The sequence below is a fragment of the Oenanthe melanoleuca genome, chromosome 1A (assembly GCF_029582105.1).
Source record: "Oenanthe melanoleuca isolate GR-GAL-2019-014 chromosome 1A, OMel1.0, whole genome shotgun sequence".
Taxonomy (NCBI): Eukaryota; Metazoa; Chordata; class Aves; order Passeriformes; family Muscicapidae; genus Oenanthe; species Oenanthe melanoleuca.
In genome coordinates, this window is record NC_079334.1 from 55977022 (window position 1) to 55997680 (window position 20659).

The 20659-nt window shown below is 38.1% G+C and overlaps 1 protein-coding gene across 2 annotated transcripts in view; it reads left to right on the forward strand.

The window, feature by feature from the left end:
• Positions 1-234: 234 nt before the first annotated feature.
• LRRK2 (leucine rich repeat kinase 2) overlaps positions 235-20659 on the forward strand; it is a 63074-nt gene continuing 42649 nt past the window's right edge. Inside the window, exons 1-11 of one of the 2 annotated variants that reach the window (XM_056510827.1) lie at positions 235-976; positions 1059-1144; positions 5370-5476; positions 8554-8642; positions 9033-9167; positions 10796-10930; positions 14376-14507; positions 16889-17008; positions 18122-18246; positions 18780-18859; positions 19598-19704. In XM_056510827.1, the coding sequence (XP_056366802.1) occupies positions 817-976; positions 1059-1144; positions 5370-5476; positions 8554-8642; positions 9033-9167; positions 10796-10930; positions 14376-14507; positions 16889-17008; positions 18122-18246; positions 18780-18859; positions 19598-19704 (1276 nt within the window). In that variant the 5' untranslated portion in view covers positions 235-816. Of the gene's footprint in view, positions 977-1058; positions 1145-5369; positions 5477-8553; positions 8643-9032; positions 9168-10795; positions 10931-14375; positions 14508-16888; positions 17009-18121; positions 18247-18779; positions 18860-19597; positions 19705-20340; positions 20412-20659 lie in introns of those variants that run through there. The other variant, XM_056510835.1, reaches the window with a different exon arrangement.

The following is a 20659-nucleotide window of genomic DNA, read 5'->3' on the forward strand; positions in this document are numbered from 1 at the left end:
CACAATTTCAGACATCTGTGGTTTCAGGTAAGAGTAATGTGGTGGGCGCCAAAAAGGATTGTGGTGGGTTGACCCCATCTGGAAACCAGCTTCTCAGCAAAGCCACTCTCCAACTCACCTCCTTATCTAGAGGTGAGAGAGAAAACAGAGCAAAAGGATCATGGGTCAAGATAAGGACAGGGAGAGATCACCCACTAATCACCATTACAGGCAAAACAGACTCAACTGGGGGAAATTAGTTTATTGCCAAACAAATTAGAGTAGGGCAATTAGAGATGGAAATGAAATCGTAAAACTAGCTTCACCTTACCCCTCACTTCTTCCAAGGCTAAACTCCACACCCTTCCACAGGGACAGACTACCTCAGTGCAGGTATCCCACAGGATCACACATCCTCACCCCCAGAGCCCATTCCACCCACAAACCAAAGCTACCCACCCCACGCCGCCCCTGGCCGGTTTTACACCGAGGCACTGCTGGGCGGCCCCGGGTCCATTTCGGCAGCTCCATTGGGCAGCTGTTTCGTCAGTCACTGTGAGGGGAGCTGCCCGCGGGCCGGTTCTGCTCGCCGGGCGCTTGCGCGAGGCCCGCGGGCGTTTCCCGGGGCGTACCGGGGCCGGGCCTCGGCCGTGTCCATGGAGCCGCGCCGGGGGAGGGGCCGGAGGCCGCGGCGGGGCGGCTCGGGAGGGCCGGGTGAGGCCGGCGGGCGGCGGTGTTGCTGCGGGGCTGCGCGGCGGGACGGGCCCGCACCGCCCCGCCCGGCCCTGCGCGTCCCGCCGAGCGGCGGATGGGCACGGAGAGGGCAGCGGCTCGGCCATGGCCAGCGGCGGCCCCGAGGACGGGGAGGCAGCGGCGGGGGAGGAACAAGCCCTGAGGAAGCTGGTCGTCCGGCTCCAAAACGTCCAGGAGAGGAAGCGGCTGGAGACGCTGGTGCAGACCCTGAGCGACCTGCTGGAGCTGGCGGCCCGGCAGAGCGGTGAGCGCCCTGCCCTGCCTTGCCCTGTCCCGCCCGCCGCCGGTCGCTAACGCGGTCTCTCTGTGTCTCTGTCCCCTCACAGCTCCTCGGCTCTTCAGCGGCAAAAACGTCCACGTGCCCCTGCTGCTGGTGGTGGATCTGTACCCGGGAGCGGCGGGCGTGCAGCAGGTCAGGGGCCGGGCGGGACGGGGCCGCGGCGCTTCCCCCGCTCCGGCGGCGCTCCGCGGGATGAGCGCGCCGCCCTTCCCGGGATAAAAGTTCTTGTTCCGCTTGTTGATTTATCCTTAACTTGCTGTGTGTCTTCTGGGCCGCTTCATGAAGTGCTCCAAGCTGTAGAAGGGCGCTGTCACCGCTGGCATTTAAAGGGACCAAACGTTCCAACTTATTGCAGACGCCACTGTCTGAGTCTCTGTTTTTACCAGCAGGAGTCGAAATAGAAAATAAAAAATAAGCCACGTGAATACTGTGTAATGTAGGGTTCTAAATTGCCAGTAATGTTATCTAATATATTTTTGACGAGTCCATATTGAATTTTGCCATAGTTAGACAAACTTCCGAAAAGCAGGATTTTATACTGTGAATATGTGTAGCCATATCCTTGAGACTTGTGTTAGCACAGTTTTTTAAAGGCAGGGGGAATATTTTAGCTAAGAGTAAGTTTGCAATTTAAGGTTCTACCTGCCTGCTCCTGTAATTTAACATTGGCCCATTTGGACTAGGTGTGGCACTTGCATAATTTGATGTTATACTTATGGTACAGCTGCCAGACTTGTCATATGAAACAGCTCCTTCCTGGCAGGCATATACTAAACTTCTGACTATGCTATGCATAGAGGATGTTTATAACATCCAGATTTCTTTGCATATCACTTGATTTATTATTTTTTTTTAATTATTAAGCCCATTTATTTAGTTACAATATTTTGGGCATGTTTTGGGGATTTTTCAATTCAGCTGGAAAGCAAAACATAAATTATATTGCAAATGCCTTTTAAATAATAATATATTTTAATGTTTTGAGTTTGAGGATTTTTCTGTGTACTAGACCATAGCTAGAGGTCAAAAGCCCAAAATCCAGATTAAGTATGAATTTGTATATCTGTAGTGATTAATCTGAAATAACAGTGATTTCGGGTTTTCTTTGAAGGCTAAATATTTGTGCAGTGTCTTAAGGTTTTACTTATTTTACTGTTTGATTGTCAGTTTGTTAACAAATACAGCTGTGTGAATCAGCAGTTATTTTCAAGATAAAGCACATTAGATATATAACAGTTTATAAAAGCTCTGCCCAGAAGTCTAAACTTGGAAGTAAAACATCAATCACAACAAGAAATTGGTGTGAAATAATAGCACAAGACTCTCAGAATTGCATAAGGATTATAGTGATTAATTTTCATTTTAACTCTCATAAAATACTTCATTCTAATGCAGAATTTTAAAGTTAATATTCTACCTGCCTAGATTTGCAGTTATACGGTGTTTCACTTTAGAAACTCTGTATCTCCTTTGCATTACTATGTTGTGTTGCAGTGGGAAATTCATAGACATTGCAAAGCTCAAATCTCATCCCTCATAAAATGTTTTGGGCAGCTCTTCTTTCACATTCAGTTCTGAGGTTTATGAACATTCACACTATGTAAGTAGAGCTGTCTTCTTGCTTCATTCACTGCTATTTGTAATCTTTGTGAATAGATTCTCACTTCACAGCAATGGCAAAGTAATGAGGTCCTGATTTCGGTGCAGTCTCTTCGCACTATTAGAGGATTTTTTTTATTGAATAAATAATTAATCATCCTCCTTTTACTTTTGGCATTGTAAAAAAAATTACTCATAGAAGAGAGTAAACACAGTCAGAAACATAACTGAAATGAGAATTTTCTTTACCTCTCCTCCTTAACTGGTTACAAAGCATTGTGGGTTGCTACTGTTCCACTAACTTGTACAGGGTTAATTTGCTCAGTAGATCAATATTACAAGGACTGGCCCAAGGCATAAACCCTGCAAGTTCCTTCAGAAACAGGAAGGTACTGGTGTGGAAAGCTAGGGGTTCCTGTAAGTAAGATATATGTCTTTAAGTAAATAGAGTAGTTTTCTACAGTTTCTCTGGCAATGATTGGAGCAGCTTAGAAACTCTAGAGCAAAATATGAGTGCACTTGAGTAAAGAGCAGTCAGCAGAGCTGTATTGTCTTACGTAGATGGTGGAACCTAATGTAATATGAATTAATTCATGCTAGCAACAAAAAGGGTGTCTGGTTTAAATATAATGAGTTTCAGTGCTGCTACCAACTCTTTCTGTGTATAGGGACCTGTTTACATCTTTATGAGGTCTTTGTTTGCTTTATTTCCCTTTCCTGTAATCTTTAGGACTTCTGTTATTTAAAAGATCCTTGCTTTCTTACTTAAATATCAAGCAGCTAGTAAGCTCTTTGTTATCTCAGGTTGTGATTTTAATATTGTAAAATAGACCACATATCACCAGGTCAGAAGTTTCCATTGGTCTTCTCTGGATCCACAGTTCTGATAAATGTTTTTCAGTAATTGGAGTCCTAACAGTCCAAAGAAAAATGTTCAATGGGAATATAAAATTAATCAGAAACAGTTAATACAAGAAGGAATTTTCTAAAGTAATTAAGCAAGTTTTAATCAGTTTCTAAATTTTATAAGAACAGTTAGGATGCTTTTATAAAGTGGGACTTTAAAAATGTTTTCTAAGTTTATCAATTAATAGTCACCTCTACAATGTTTTTGAAATTTGTCTGTCACCAATAAACTCTGTTGTGCTTGGAATATGTGCTTGTAAAGCTAAGGAATTACATATCCTCATCTTGGACTGATGGTTACTAAGACTATTCATTGTACCTACACTTAGGACTCAGTTGCACAGACCATCCCGAATGTCCGTAGTAAGTGATTTGTAGTCTCCTGCAGGGCAAGGCAGCTTGCTGTTCAAGGAAGAGAAATGCATGGAAACTGGCTCACAGTCAAGCTCAATCTGCAGACATTAGGGTTGTAATTGGCTTAAAACGTTTGTCTCTGCAGATCTAAACTGAAACAGAAACAAAAGTACTGCAGATATGGGCTATGCTCACACTGCAACCAAGTATGTGAAAGACAAAAGCGGAATTCCAGTCCCCAGGGAGCTGCATCACCTTTTGCACACTCTACAAAGCTGTCAAGAAAGCTGTCTAGATTCAAGCTTGTGCTGTTCATGTGGCTGACTCTGCATTACCAGACTTTTAATTCCATGTCTCTAGTCTTACTGATTGCAGGGTTAGGGATCATGCACTTTGTATGAACTTTGCTGTTAAACTCTTTGGAGGTAGCGATTTACATTCCTGTAGTTGGCTGCCCCATCTTGACCTCTTTGCTTTACATAACTCTTCTGTAAAAAAGTGATCCAGTTATGCAGAGTCTTTGTGACATATTATCTTCTGCCTTGACTCTAAAAGCATAGAGGCCTGCTTCCACTTTTTTATTTACTTAGAGGTTCAAAGAAACTCACATGCCTTGTTGTAATTCCTTTCTGTAAAATCTGCTTCATCTTGACTTTTGGCATTTCGAATCCCAATACAGAGGGATTTTCTTTCATCAATTATTTCTTTGTACAGATTTTGCTTACTGTTTTCTCACTGCAGCCTATTCAGTCATATCAGCCTGTAAGCATTCATAAGAGAGCAGATTTTTCCAATACAGCAGATCAAAGAGGAGCATTTTTAGCTTTTTGGCATTATTTACGGACATTTGAAAGTCAAAGAATTTGCATAGGGTGGAACTGGTAGTTATTAAGAACAAATACATTGGGTTTAGTTGTCTTTCACTGCTTATGATCTCAAAACTTCTACTGCATTCCTTACATTTTGAAAGCATACACTACTGAGTGTTGATGGCAAGAACATGAAATGAATGGTAATTGTTTATGTATCTCATCCCCATTTAAAACATTGAAGAGCTTTAAAAACCTATACTCTATCCTTGTGATTTGCAATTAAATGGCAAGTTCTTATGAAAACACACATTTTTCATTAAAGCTGAACCACCTGTAATAGTGCAGGGGTTTGCCCTGGCCAGTGATAACATACTATGGAGCACATCATATATTTCTGTCTGTCAGCATCTCATTAAACTTTGTGCCCTTTAACCTCAAGCAATGCTGAATCTGATTGGGAGTGATGTGTTCCTGCAAGCAATGCAATCAGAATCATTAGCATATGTTTTACTTCCATGTTTTAACTTTCCATGCCATTTGTCTTGCATTAATTAATTTTTCCTTGATTTCCTTGATTTAGCTAGGTAACAGAACAGCTGTCTTGCAAAAGCCAAGAATATTAGAAGACAATGTACAAGTTCTAAGCAGAATATCTATTCTAAAATAACTGCATTTTTGTTTTACAGATGGGCTGGTCACTTCTTTGTAAATTAATAGAAATTTGTCCAAGTACTCTACAAAACATAGCTCCTAAGGATGTTGGGAAGGACTGGGAAGTACTGGGTGTTCACCAGTAAGTATTTTGTATAGAAGGAGTTTGCCAAAATGTTTGGTCATTTGCATGTATATGCAATGAAATATATAAAGTTATTACATCAGCTTTTTTGTGCATTTCTTCAGCTTTGAGTGTGACATACACAAACAAGGATCTTATCTGTGTATTTAAATACCTAGTGCAGAAAGTAAAGGATATTGAGCCAGGCCTTTTTTAGTGACACTATGTGAGAGAAGCAAAAGGCCCAAATTGAAATATAGGAAATTCCACTTACACATTAAAAAAAAAAAAATCTGAAGTAACCTTTTTGGCAGAGGCAGTATTACCTGGATGTTCATATGTGTTTTTTCAAATGTGAGGCATTATATCCAGAAACCTAAAGTAGTGTAAATCAAGAAGAGGCGGTTTTGTCACTCCTGTTATTATTGTCTTAAAGGTAAGTATTTACACTGATCACCTAACTGTGTGAATTCAGTGGATACAGTTATCTTCAGAAAGGATGGTTTGTTCTGTCTTTTTAGTAAAAGGAGCAAATTGTGGTTTGGATTTGCTCAGCTCTCATTCATCAGCTGTCAAAGGAAGTCTAAGCAAGTGTTTTCTGGATGTCTGTGGTTAGATGGGATGAACACCCACACAGGTGACTGAATTGTTGCCCAATGGCACACATGCTAATGGTAGATGTAAGCATGATGCACGTGGGGTTGGTTTGGGAGCTTGGTTAGGTGCTTTCCCTCTTGGACAGATTGCTGCCCTCAGGGTTCATTATGGCAGCATCAAGCACCTACAGCCTTATAACCCCTGAATCTGCCTCCACAGTCCTCTCCACACCCTTCCTTGGAAAGGTTGCTATTGAAAAATAGCATGAAGATGCATTTTGATTTTGGGGGGAGTTTATTTATTTGTTTTATAGTGACTAGAATACATGGTCAGTAAGGGAATGAACTCCCTTGAAAGATGCGTTGGCAGTTTTTGTTGGAAAGCAAAAGTGATTTGGGTTGCTTTTCATGAGCAAGAAATAACTGAGCTGAAGCTGCAATTCTAGTTACAATTATTTTGGACACTTAAAAGCTTGTAAACTGACTGAAAGTTATCCTGAGAGCTGGAGATACTGCTGCTCTTTCTCAGGTCCCAGAAAAATTACTTTCTGGAACTGATCTTTCCCACAGCCTCCTCAGCACCCACGCAGTGTGTGTAGTTAACAAAGCATCCTTTTCAAACTCAAACTTCACTAAAGATCTGATGATAGCATTGCTGTACATGATTCCTTCTCAGTACCAGTATTTCAGCCAACTGTGCATCCCTGTCTGACAGTTTTCCTTGCTGTGGAGAGACTTTTGTGGGGGAGTGGGCTCAGGCATTTCTGTCAGTGCCAGAGGCAGAACAAGCCAGCTAAATTATGTCTCGTGTTCCTTGAGCATTGGTTGTACTAGAATTGCAGTGAATCAACACCATAATGAATCCATGCTGTTTACAGCAAGGCAGGAAATAGTTACAATAGAGAAGAAAAGGTCATTTTTTTTTCAGATTTTTCCTTTTGTGTGTGTAACTATTTTAGGAGAATAGGAATATTAAACTAGAAACAGCATTTCTTTCTTTTGTCTCTCAGCTATAATCCAAGTTGACTATACTGCAGTTATGCTTACAAATGGTAGTTTGCTAATGATTTAGGTGTTTTTGACAGTGTAATAAATATTTAAATTTCCTGAAGAGAAATGAAGAGAATTTCCTTCAGTGTGTTTGCATTCTTTCCACAAGCTTAAATAGACTTCATGAGATATTTTGTAATCTCTTATGTTAAACTTTCCTACAGCAGAAGAAGTTCAGAAAGTTTACATCCTTCTTGGTTATACTTGAAATGGGAGGATATATGGGAGGGAATTCTCTAAAGGTAAATTTAGAAAATTGATGTTATACCTATAACTGATGTTCTGCCTCTCATCAGATTTTGCCTCTCGTGTCTACTTTGGTCATCATAGCTACAGAACTAGTGCTACAACAGAGCAGAGAGAAACTAGCAGCATCATAGTATGAAGGGAAAACAGTGACACATTCATTCCAGCTTATAAATTTAGGCTTCAGCAAGGCAAACAACATCACTGCCAGAGCTGGGGTATGAAAGTTCGATGAAACTTCAAGTGCTGCCTATGTTTTACAAGACAGGTCAAGAATATCAACTAAAGTATCACTAACTACTGCACAATCTATTTTTATTTATTTTATACATATTATATATGCAAAGATTCACATTTTATTATTAAAATTGCAGAATCAAGCTCTCTAAAATAAAGTAAAAAAAAGTTTCTTTAGATTTCTGTGTGTAAGTCTATGCATTTTAATTTTTTGAAGAGGCGTTACAGATTTTTAGGGTTACAGACAGTAGTTTGAGTGAAATGTGTTAAAAATATCTACTGATTTTTAAGTGCCCAGTTTGATACATGACCTGAGTTTTGCAGTACTTGGCATTGTTTGGCTCTCTCTGTTTAACAAGTCAGAACAGACTTACAGAAAGTACAGAGTGTGCAGCTGGCAGTCTAGGAAATATTTCTTTTTAATGATTTGTCCAGCATCATGTAAGTGCTGTAGGGCTGATACGTAGGGTAGAGTTCACCAAGATGCTGTTCAAGTGCTTCAGCTGGGAAACTGCTGCTTCTCTTCCACTAAACCCTTGGTTGTTCAGTGTAACTGAGCTCTTGCTGCAAGCAGAGCAGTGCTGTGTTGTCCACACTCCCTGGTGCTCTGGAGAGTAACCACCTCCTAAATGACTCTCCAGAATTAATTTGTATAACTGACTAAAAATTGAAGTCAGTTGTATAAATTATACATCAGTATGCTAATGAACTATGAGTACATTAAAATTCTCAAGTAATTATCAACTAATAGTTGAAATTGCAATATTACTTCATTTGTAACTTGAAAAAATAGAAACTGAAATAAAACTTTTTCTTTAAATATTTGAGAGCTTTTTAAGGTTTTGCTAATTTCTGTAACTACTTCTGTTTTCAAAGTATATGTTTGATAAAAATTTGTGTGTCAATATTTCTTTAGCTATAACTCTTTTTTCCCCCCTTTTTTTTTTTTTTGTCTTTAATTTTTAGGCAGATTCTTAAAATGCTTACAGTCCACAAAGGAAATGTAAATCTTTCAGTAATAGGACTGAAAGCATTAAATCTACTCCTCATGTCAGGTATTGTATGCTTTACTTTCCTGTTTCGTCTAAACCTTTAAAACACAAAGCTGATACTAAGTATGTGACTGCACATGGCAGACTGGATTTTCTCTCTGTTTTACTCCATAAAGTCACTTGTCATTTATACTTATATACAAAATAATAAGAGTATTATTTTGCACCTTTTTTGCTAGGTAGGTGAGAACTGTCATTTGGTGGTAAAGTTTTGGAACATTGGTATTATGGTAAAATGGTACCTTAAGAGAACTTTTTCATGGGTTATACAAAGTTGAATTTAAACTGTCAGAGTAAACTTAAGGATAGTATTAAAGAATTTTTGATTTATAGTGTTTCAATGAAAATGTTGAGAAATAATCAGTGCAATGTGTAATCTCTTCTGCTGTTCAGACATAATTGCTTTCTTGCTCTTGGAAGAAGAGGTGGATGTGTTTTCCTTGATATTTAATGCCATGCACACCTTCCCTAAAAATGAAGAGATCCAGCAGCATGGATGTAAAGCGTTACACAAACTTTTTGAGAAAGGTATTTTATCTTGTAGTTATTGACATTAGAAAAATATATAGATTGGGAGGGATGACAGATATTAATTTAATTACAGTAAATGAATTTTTGCATTCTGTATTGGTTTGTGAATTATGTCTGTTCTTAAATGAGCTAGCACAAAATAAACTTTCCAAGTGATACCACAGATTCTATAAATTAGAGGAATGAATATGATATCTTTAAAAAAATCAAAACCTCCCTTCATTTCTAATTCCAGAGTTAACTGAAAAGATGGATTTAACATTGGTCAGTAACTGGAATAAAGAATAGTGACATTTGATTTTAATTATCAAAACCATTGTGCATTTAAAGACTGCTAAATTTTAGTAATGTGAACAGTTCTAATATCAAGCAAAATGTTTGTACTTTAGAAAATTACTTGGTTCTGCTTTTTGCCTTGACAATGCTAAAAGATGATCATGTGGCCCTACAATATTCCCATTTATTCTGAAAAATGAAGTCACTGTGTATTGAATTTTTGCAGAAATTTCAGGAACTGTGCATGTTACTGCCAGAAGTCCCCTTGTTTTGAATTTAATTTCTTGATTCAAAATAAATATTGAGAAATGCTGTCTCTCTGCTGTACTCCTCTGCTTCCAAGATAGTCTTCAGTTCTCCAGATTGGTTCTTCTTGGCACCATTCTGTATTACTTTTTTAAGTCTTTCTGCCACATGTGTGCTTGAAATTATCTTTTCTTTTCCTTTTCCTGTGCCTAAATACTTTTGCCCTGCGATATTTTCTCTTCGGTCTGCTCTAAACTCTGAACTTATGTTTTCTGTGCATGCTTTTTGTAAGTGCCAGATTTTCACAGATCTGGCTGCAGGTACAGCCCTGCATACCTTCTTCTTGATGGCATCACCAATGTGACAAGTTCCTAGGCTGTTCCTACTTCATTTTCTCTACCTCTGAGCCACCTTGTCAGTTTTTGTTATGTGGATGTTTGCATAACCTTATCTTGAACCAGATTCAGGAAACAATTCTGCTTGTGAAACTTAAAAGGTGCTCTTTCTCATCCCGGGTCAGTTCCCTTATCTGGTTCACTGCACAGCCAGACAGCTATGTCAGTATGAATAACAGGGGCCAGGAAGAGAAAAACCTTAAGCCATTAAGGTATGATATTAAAGCATTTATGGCATTAAGGCTTTATGTAAAAAGAAGTTCATTATTACAAAAAAAAAAAAAAAAAAAAAAAAAAAGAAAAAAAAATCAGAGTATGTGAAATGGCATTCCCTTATATTTTTTTCTCACTGTATGCTTAGCTTTTCCCTCACTTATTTACTGCCTTTGTTTGGACTATCTGTGGAAACTTGGTTTGGACTACCATTCTGTGAAATAGACTAAGATACTTCTAAAATACAGATTCACAAGGTAGCATTTAAAAGTCAGAACTCAATTACATAAAGTGTAAGCTAGCAAAATATGTTTATAAAGTAGCTCAGTTTTTAGTTAAAAAAGCCATAATCATGAATGTATATGGAGAGTACTTTACTTTCTGTGAAACATAGGAAATAAATATAAGGAAACTTGATAAAAACATTTTCTCAGGATGTACCAGGATAAGAACTATTTCCTCAAAACATATTGTATCTCTTGCCTTTCAATTTAGTTACAGAAGAGCAGCTGACTGAATTTGTTGAAAGCAAAGATCATATGATCATACTGAAAGTATTTAAGGAGTTTCCAGAGAAAGAAGAGGTGATTCTTCCTGCACTTTATTCATTACATTCCTTAGCTGGTCCACGTAAGTATTTGAAGTTATTTTCAATTCCTTTTCTCCCACAGTGTGCATCAGCTTATGCTTTCTGTGATTGCAAAAAAGTAATCTTTGTGTGATTGCAAAAAATCATTGAGAATTGGTTGGGAGTTGCCAGAAAATCACCTTCCTGTTTTCTTTGGGAATTTTTTTTTTTTTGTGGGGTATTTTTTATATTTTAACTATTAAAAGCAAAAATCTCTCCTAAATAACAGAAAAATATTTTCTTCCACTTGGAATAAGTGGAAGCAAAGATGCTTATGATGGTTGCAGGGACTGAAGTTTAAGACCCTGCCCTGTTATCTTTTATTACTTGAAAAATAAGATATATTTATTGACTAAATAAATCTTCAATGAGTTCAGGCCACAGATAAAGAATATTCTTGGCAAAGTCTGTCCCACAAAGGGAAAATTGCCCTTACAAATTCAGTGGCCAGGCCTGGGAAAAGATATTTGAGTTCAGGCACCTGGTGTGGTCATTCAGTGGTGGCTGCAATGGTGAGTGTTGGTAGCCCTGTGCATGTGGGAGTCTTACAGTGTCCTTAGGTATTGTGCAGTAAGACTGGAAGAAAATATCTTTGTTATCTCTTGTCTTCTGGTAGCAGCAGTCCCTGTTCTATGCAAAATCAGATCCTGAGAAATGTGACACAGAGGCAGCTTTTGTCAGCTTCCTGCTGACAAGTTTTGGGAAGCCTAGAGCAGGATTCTGCACTCCCTGTCTTTCATGAGGGGTGTAATGCAGGAGGCTGTACCTCCTGCAAATGTGTTTACTTACACATTTACTTATTTACGGAGTCTTGCTCATACATCTTGTCTGGCTTTATAGGACCTGTGCTGGCCCCATGAATGCCTACTGAGCAAGAACTAGACTAGAGTGTCCCACATAACATCAGACTCCAAGCTATCTAGTTCCTGTTTCTTAAAATTCTTGCTGTTTCAGTTTGTGTTTGAAAAGTTTAGTACTCCTTGAGTCAGAAATAATTTTACCCTAGCCCAGAAGTTACTGCTGTTTTTGAGGGAAGAAGATGGCAGCTTTTAAGTCCTATTCAAAACAGTAAATAAACAACATGAGAAGGCATGAAAAAGACTTGCTCTAAAGTAGGTATTGAATACTCTCATTTATAATATTGAAAGATTGAAAATAGCCAGAGGAACAGAGACTGCTTGCACATGAATGTTCAGATCTGGTATTCATACTTTTGGTTGGTGACATCCCTCAATAATCAACGAAATATATTCCTTTAAGGCCACCATGGAGAAAATAATTCAGGGTAAGTATGCACTGTAACTTACCCAGTAGCAAAATGTCTCCCCATACACTGAAGTTCAAGTCTCTATTGTGAATGAGTGCCTCACTGTGCCTTTTTTCATTAATACATACCTAGACTTAGTTCTGACTCATGTCATAAGAAATTGTACGATAAGTATTTATTCCAGTGCTGTACAAGAACTCTTAAATCTCAGTAGTATTTGTGGCATGAGAAACATGCTTTGCTGCTGACTGTCCTCCAAAGTGGAGTGGTGGATCACAGAATGTTACCCATCTAAATGGCAGGCATAGGGAGCCAGCCAGGCTTGAGCTCTGTTTGGTAGGGAGAAGCAGTCACCTCAAGAGGAAATTTACCTAACCCTAAAGCAGCTGGGATCTCCATACAGAGTGCTCAGATCTCATCATCAATTGTTGAGAGAACCTAAATCACCGAGTTTTGGTGGTTAAGATTAAATGAGATCTGTTCCACCTCTTTTTCTCTAACTTGTTCTGGGAAACAGTGATTCCTTGCAGATGTGCTGTTGCTTGGATCTTGCAGATTGCAACATGTAGTTCATTCTGCTATCTCCATAGTGATCAATTTTGGAATCATCTGCCTACTTTACTATATTCATAAGTATCACCTTTGAAATCATAACTTACTGTGGAATGATGCAGTACTGTCTTGTGAAATGTGTGTTTTCAGTTGAGAATGACATGATAAATTGCTGTCATATTAAATCATTGTGAAAGGTACCCTCCTTCATTATCAGATAGAGTGCTTCAAAAATACTTGCCACTCAGAGCTTGCTTTTTCATCCAGTAGGTTGTCATTATATAATATTTAGAGATGTATTATTTTAAAGATTTGCTGCTCTTTTAAAAAGGGTAATTACCTTTAATAATACTGTTGTGAATATTTCGCTTATGTTGTATCCAGGGAAGCCAAGCTGTTGAAAGAAAAATTAAGAAAATATGTAGACCTCAGCAGAGTAATGCAGACTCCCTTGGAGTTGGTGACAGGACTCCCTTTCATTAATTTGGACCAGGATTTTGGCCAAAATTTCTTGAGTTCATATTCTGTCTCATACCCTGGATAGAAAAACTACAAGAATGCTTTCATATTTCATATGCTATTCATATGTATTTTGTCTACCATGTTGCTGTTTTGCCTGAAATTACTCTGTGGGATCGTTCTGTCCTCAGTTGGAATGGATACATTCTGTCTTTGTATGGGCTCACATGATTGTTCTGTTGGTTTCTGTATCTGGCCTGAGTAATAAATAGTAAACAGGGTGAGAGTGACCAAGCTCTGGCACAGTTTCTTTGGAGGGGCTGTGAAGTTTCCATCCTTGGAAATACTCAGAAACCATCTGGACAACCTGTTGTAGGCAGCCCTGCTTGAACATGTGGGTTGGACACTGTGACCTTTTAGCTGTTCCTTCCAACATTAACCTTCTGTGATTCTGTGGAATACAGAGTGTGTAATAGCTTTCAAAATATTGCAGGAACATTAGGTGAACATTTCAGTACCCTCAGTACACAACAGGTATACAGTAGAGCTCATTTATATGAAAATAATAACTTCCTAACTTGCCCCCTAAAAAAAGAAGGAAAATTCAGAAGTACATTATTAAATCAAATAAATTACTACAGAATCAATTTTATGAGAAAAAAAAAATTTCTAAGTTATTTCTTAATTCTATGCCCCTGGGAATATTATTGAAATACTGTAAAATGTTCACTTGATCACAGTCACATTAGAAACACCATTTATAAGATTTATATTGTAATTATAAAACTGTTCACATTTAAGAAAAAAGCTGCCTAAGATTGGGAGGAGGTTTCTGTTACATGGCCTGATACAGAAAAGGAGAAAACCAGAAATGTTAATCTGAATTTTGACTGCACGTTGAAAACCACTGGCTAGATAGGAAGAAAAATCCTAGCAGTTAATTACCATTCTCTAGGTTATAATGAATAACTTCCAGATGTTCATTGTCATTTCTGTCTTTTATGGCCATGTCAAGAAATAAAGCCACCTTTCTTTCAAGATGCAAGGTTAAAAACTGCAATGTAGTCACAGTTCTCTAAATAAATCTGTTTAACTGAAGTCTGAATTAGAAACCAGAGAATTTTTTTTTCTCTCTCTTAAAAAGTTTTTGTTTCTGTTTCTTTCTTTAGCCAGCAATGTTGAAGTGCTCATGTCGGGAAATGTTCGCTGCTACAATGTTATAGTGGAAATGATGAAAAGTTTCCCCAGTAGTGAAACAGTTCAGGAAGTGAGTTGCTGTTTGTTGCACAAGCTTACATTGGGTAAGTTCACAGAGTTGTTTATATAGAGTCAGCTTGTTCTGACTGTGTAAGAGTTGGAGTTAACTGGGAGTGTTTACAGGCAGCAACTGCTATTCCAATAAATCCTCAGGATGGTGCATAGATCCTTATGCCTAATGATGCAAAACCCTGGCCACAGTCAATATGGTGTCCTTATGTGGTAAATATAAGTAACAATAAGCAGTTGCCATAAAGGACTCAAGTTAGGGGGAAATAATGAGTTAAAAAAGGATGAGAAAGCACAATGGGAGAATGGGAAATCAGTAGGTCCGATTCTGTATAAAGTTACTATAGAAAAGAAGAAAATTACTTAGAGATTTCATTTTTTGAAGTGCCAGTAGTGAATGAATGTGTGAGAAACAATTGGTGCTACAGAATTAGTTGAAAAGTGTTGTCTAAAACTGTAGCTTTCCTTCTTGCTATTCATTTATCTTCAGAGACCTGTGCTGCATTCCTGACAGTGATGATGCCTGTCTTGGGGCCTCCCTGTGCTGCAGCAGTGAATCAATCACTGGGTTCTGGACTTGCCTTGACTTGGGCAAAAGTGCTTTGGTTGTCTGGGCTAAAATGGGCAAGAGAAATTATGTCAGTGGCAAAAAGTTGTGCCTCTTAGCAGTTTTGTTCTCACACTTGTGACTATAATAAATCCATTTGAGCACTTGCCAAGAACCACATAGTAGGAAGTTCAAATGAAAATAAATATGTTTTTCCCCCTGCTGCATACAAATCCACTGTAGGCAGCTGCCTGAGCAGCCCTCACTCCATGGCTGGTTCTTCTTCAAGAGTTAGACTTCCCAATTTTTGCAGGTGGTGGCCTGAAGCTACTGCAGGTGCTGGTACCGGTGCATGACTCCCCATAATAAAGTTGGTGCCGTCTTTTCACCATCTGTTTCCGCTTCTTCAGGCACATATGGCAGAAAATACTGATCAGACTTGAGTGCAACCCAGAGCAACTTCCCATTTCCCTTCAGAAAGCCAGATATGATTTTTAAAAAAATGTGATGGCTGCTGAGGTGGTAATTGCAGGGTTTTTTTGGCTAGAGGTGATGCTAGCCTTGAATGGTTGGCTGTACAAGGCTAACTGAAGATTGGCAGGGAAACCAAGCTCTTGTAGGGACACAGCAACTTGGTTGAAAGGCCTTGATCTTGCCATAAGTGCAACCAGCCTGGTTTCAGTCAGATGTTTGCTGTGTGTTTATGCTGACCAACAATGAAGACTGGCAGAAAAGCAGCCACAAGATCCATTTCTTCTTTAAGCCCCTCATCTTAATAAAGAGCTGCTGCAGTAGAGTTATGGAAGAGGTGTTCACAGCACCACACAGTTATGGGAACAGATGTGAAATTGTTAGGTGCTCCTTGAAATAGTCTGGAAGATTTTCATGTGTATAGCCAGTGTTTCCTTCCAGATTATTCTGATGGACACTGTCTTCCTAAACTCATGTTAACTGGCAGTGAAATGGTAAAGTCAGCATCTACTAGTTTACAAAATCACCATCAGGCATTCTTGCTAATCTCGTAATGACTATCCTAAATCTGACTGTCTTTGGAATTTTAACTGGCTCATACCTGTTTGGCCAGCCACAAGACCAACAGAAATACTCATCACATAGCCTAGGTTTATTAATTTCTTTAGCTAAGTAATGCATTTACACAAACATATTTTTTCCATTAAAATATGTTAAGAAACAGCAATACTGATATAAAATGACCACATAACTGATCTTTCACATTACTACTCTGATTCTCATTTTTGCTAATCAAGGTTTAAATGAAATTGGATATCAAAATGGAAAGCATAGCTATCAAACCATATTTGACAAAGTGAGTGCTGATCTATTGTTTTCTGCATGATGTTTCCAAACAAGGAAGTTATTTGAATTTGCTTGCTTTTTGGAGAGTGCCTTCTATTCAGCCTATACTACAAAATACTATACAACCTATAATAATTGTTATGCTTTAAATATATTTATTATCCAGAGGCTTTCTTCTGTTTCAGAAGGAATCTATTCTATATTTATAATGCTGGTCTTGATTTATTTAATGAGGAGGGCAAAACCAGAGAGTAAACTAGGGTTAAATTACTTGTGTCATAAGATAAATCATTGCAGGAATTCAGTACCAGGATTGCATTTGCTTTCTGGGCAGGAAGTGAGATACCAACAGTATTTTTCTTATTTTGATGACAGTGTTTTTATCCTTAACCTCTTCTTTCCACAAATAAAATTTTGGTGTGTCAAGCCCTGTAATAAGAAAACCAACATTTGGTACAAAGTTTGTGCAATGTGTGCTGAGAAAATCATGTTAAATGCACGTAAAGCTCAAGATATGTGTTTGTATTAATTTGTTATCTTATCTGGTTTCAGGAAACTTTTTCAATATCCTTGTATTACATAAGGTTCCAGAAGTCATTGTGAAGGCTGTTACAACATATCCTGGAAATACAAAGTTACAAGCAGCAGCTCTCAGTTGTTTAGCTCTTCTAAGTGAGTAAATCTCTGTCTGCTTGTTAATTTTTTCATTCTAGTAATTTCCTCTAGTAATTTCAAACTCCGTTTCTTTAGCACAAAAGCCTCAGGCAGGGCAGCTTCAATAAAGCTGGATTTCCTACATTATTATAGTTTGCTGTTTCACTGTGATAAGACTGTGTTCATATCATATGCCAACATCTGCACAGTGTTCAAAGGTGGTAAGTTATATTGACAGATCTGAACAGAGCAAACTTTTTATTCATAGACAAATTTTGGATAATCCCTTCTTAACATAAAGTCTCCAGTGATAACAACACTGATTTGATGCTGTGTTTGCCAGGTATGGCAGTACTTGAATTGTGGCAGTTGATAGCAGCACAAAATCAATGCTTGTGCTTGAGTTCTGAAATCAAGTAAGAGAAGTAAACTCTTCCTCGAGTACGGTTCAGACAGAAATTAGTTAGCTAGTGGGAAAAAGCTAAGAATCTGATCTTCTTTGTCCTTGAGTAATTGCTGCATATAAAAATCAGTAGAAATGCTGTGTTAGAGTCCCCAAAATAGCAAAGATTAGAAATCAGTACACATTCCATAATGCCTCAGATATTATACTCAGTGTTGGTATCTCTTTCTCTTAATTGCTGAAAAATCACAGGTAGAAAATTATATATTTCAAATTCAGTTGTACTTTCTGGGATCAGATATTTCTCTCTTAGCAACTGCAATTTGCATTTTGTTTTTTAACAGCATTGCTTCAGAGTGTAGATGGCTCTGTAAGAAGTGGTTCCATGCAAATTATTCACAGTTATATTTCATGTCTGTGGTATTCTGTACATAAATACACAGCAAAAAGAGGTACTTGCAGGTCTTTTCAGAGCCAAACCTAGACTGATCTGTAACTATGTGACTCATTTACTCTACTACACTTAAGTTTTTAACTCTCTTTATAGCCTTTTTTCAAGTCTGTCTCAGAATTTATGTCAAAAAGATTTCTCTCTTCCCAGAAAAGGCTTTTCTTCCCACTGATTTTCACACATTGCCACTGTGAGTGCCTCCATGACTACAGAAAGGTTAAGACATGGATGTTTTGTTTTCACATAAGAATTTATTGTAAATATTTTATATTTCAAGCTGAAACAATATTCTTAAACCGGGACCTAGAGGAAAGAAAGGAAGAGGAGGAGGAAGAAAAGTTATGCTGGTTGGAAGCATGTTACAGAGCATTAGAACTGCATCGAAAAAATACAGATGTGCTGGTGAGAAATTATGGATGATGGGAATATGGAAAGACTGTTATGTATTGAATAAAACGTTTAGAGACATACTTTTCTCATCTATATCCCCAGGCAAAAAAAGGCCTTAATGTCTGGATTAGATTTAGAGTAAATCTTACCTTTCTTGCCTTTCTTTGTTCATCTCAAGAAGTTTTAGTTTTCCTTGGATCAAATGTAGGTGGTTAAGCTGAGGCTTGTACCTGAAACTTTGGCCATGCAAAGATTGCTGTTTACATACCTCCTCTGTAACCAACAGCTAAACACAGGCCCATCAGCAGAAGAAGTAATCTTGGCCTAAAATAGATATCAAAATGCAAATCAAATAATGAGATGGTCACTCGGGCCCATTTGTGCTATAAAGAATGTGGCAGTGTACATTTTGTTCTATTTCCACCTAAAGTAACTTGTACCTCTTTTGGGAACTGAAAAGCAGTCAAGCTATTTACATTTTTTCTTATGTTTTTAATCTTCTAAAGATAGATTTTCATAATCTTTTTGTCTTGGTTTATATTTAGGAGGCAGCGTGCTGGGCTTTGAAAAATCTGTTTCTGTATCAGCGCAACCTTCATGAGAAGATTGGAGATGGAGATAATCAGTCAGTGTTGTCTTAAACTGGATTTTTGGAAATGAAAGAAATGAGTGCCTGTTATTAAGCCATTTGATGTTTCACTTTTATTTTTAGTTCTGTAGTAGATGAAATGCATGATGGCCAGCCACACCTGGGAAAGTTTCTTCCAAAGTATGTTAACCTTGACTCAGGAAAATCTGCTAGTGTTTTCAGAAAGGGTCAGAGCACAGCCTGTTAGAGCTGATTTTTGCAGTTCATAAGGAATTGTGTCTTCAGTTGCAACAGGGATAAAGAATGTAAAAATTGTGAAAACAGACAGGATTAAGATACATAGCATGTAAGGAGTGTAGAAAAGCAGTCCTCATTTTCCCACAAATCAGATGAAAAGGCACTGTAGAGAGAATGCTACCTCATTAGGGAGAATCTACTAGGCATGGATAAGACACAGATTTCCATTTTAATTAAACTATTTCTCAGAGGTCCTTAAAATTTTAGTCGCTCAAGTTTTGTAAGCCTGTTCATACCCCTTTCTGGACCTCAGGTCCTTTGGAAAGCATGGTTCCAAGGAATTCAGTGAGGCTCAGACTAGACAAAGTTGCATTGGTTACAAAGGGTTTTCTGTCAGCTCTGGAAGCATTAGAAACCAAGAGCAATCACCTGAAATTTTCATTATGTTACATAATACCTTTTTAAGAAACTGAACTGCAATTATGAAGTAACTGGTGTAATGCAGTCAATGTGCAGTGATTTGTTTCTCTCTGAAAGGTTCCCAGTAGACAGAGCCGTGATGCTCTCCATGCTGATGCACTCCTCTTCAAAAGAAGTGTTTCAGGCAGCTGCTAGTACCTTGGCAATTTTGTCACAACAAAATGGTAAGGGACTTTAGTTATCTTTTCTTTCTCATTCAGCAGAAAGTTATTGCAAAAATATTTAAGAGAATTTAATGTACTGTTGAATGAATACAATACTCCCTGTGATTAGAATATTATGTTGTTGTGATAAGTAAGAAATTTATTCCTTGCTTTGAAAAAGTTGTTGGCTATTATCAAAAAATATGAGGAAATAAAGAGCTCTCTGCCAGTTTATATGTTGCAATTGCTACTTTTTGGAGCAGGAGACATGAAAAAAACTGTGCTCTCTTTGTACGTTTGTTTAAAAATTTATCACATGCTTGAATTTCGTCAAGAGCAGCATTTGTTGGAAAATCACATGAATAAGGAACACAGCCCAACAAATACTACTTTCTTGCTTAACACAGTCCTGTTGACTTCAGTGGATCAAATTATGTAGAAACTTAAGCATGTGCATGACAGTTTTCAAGATTGCTTTACTCCTGATCATGTCCCTAACATGGTTTCCTAACTGTTTTCAATTTACAGACCCCCTCAAAATTTTTCAGTGGAGATGTGGACCCCTGAGTAGAGTATTTAAGCCTACTGACAGTTGGCCTGCTTTTATTAGATAACTTTCACAGAATCCTTTGAAATGGTTATGGACCTCAAGTGGTTTGCAGACTGCACATTGAAAACCACTGGCTAGATAGGAAGAAAAGTCCTAGCAGTTAATTACCATTCTCTAGGTGAGAAAGCATTGTTTTATCACCAGTTCATTGAGCCATCCAAGTACATAAAACTTAACGCAGAAAAGGTTTTATAATTATTTATGAGATCAATCTGTATCTATACTGAGAAATAGATCTCATAAATATATGCATACTATCGTCATATACCAGCTACTTTCTTTCATAACATGTTACTGACAAGTGGGCCTCTGATTCCTTTTGAAAATCTAAAGGAAGTTTTTCTTCCTTTTTATCTTTTTTTCCCT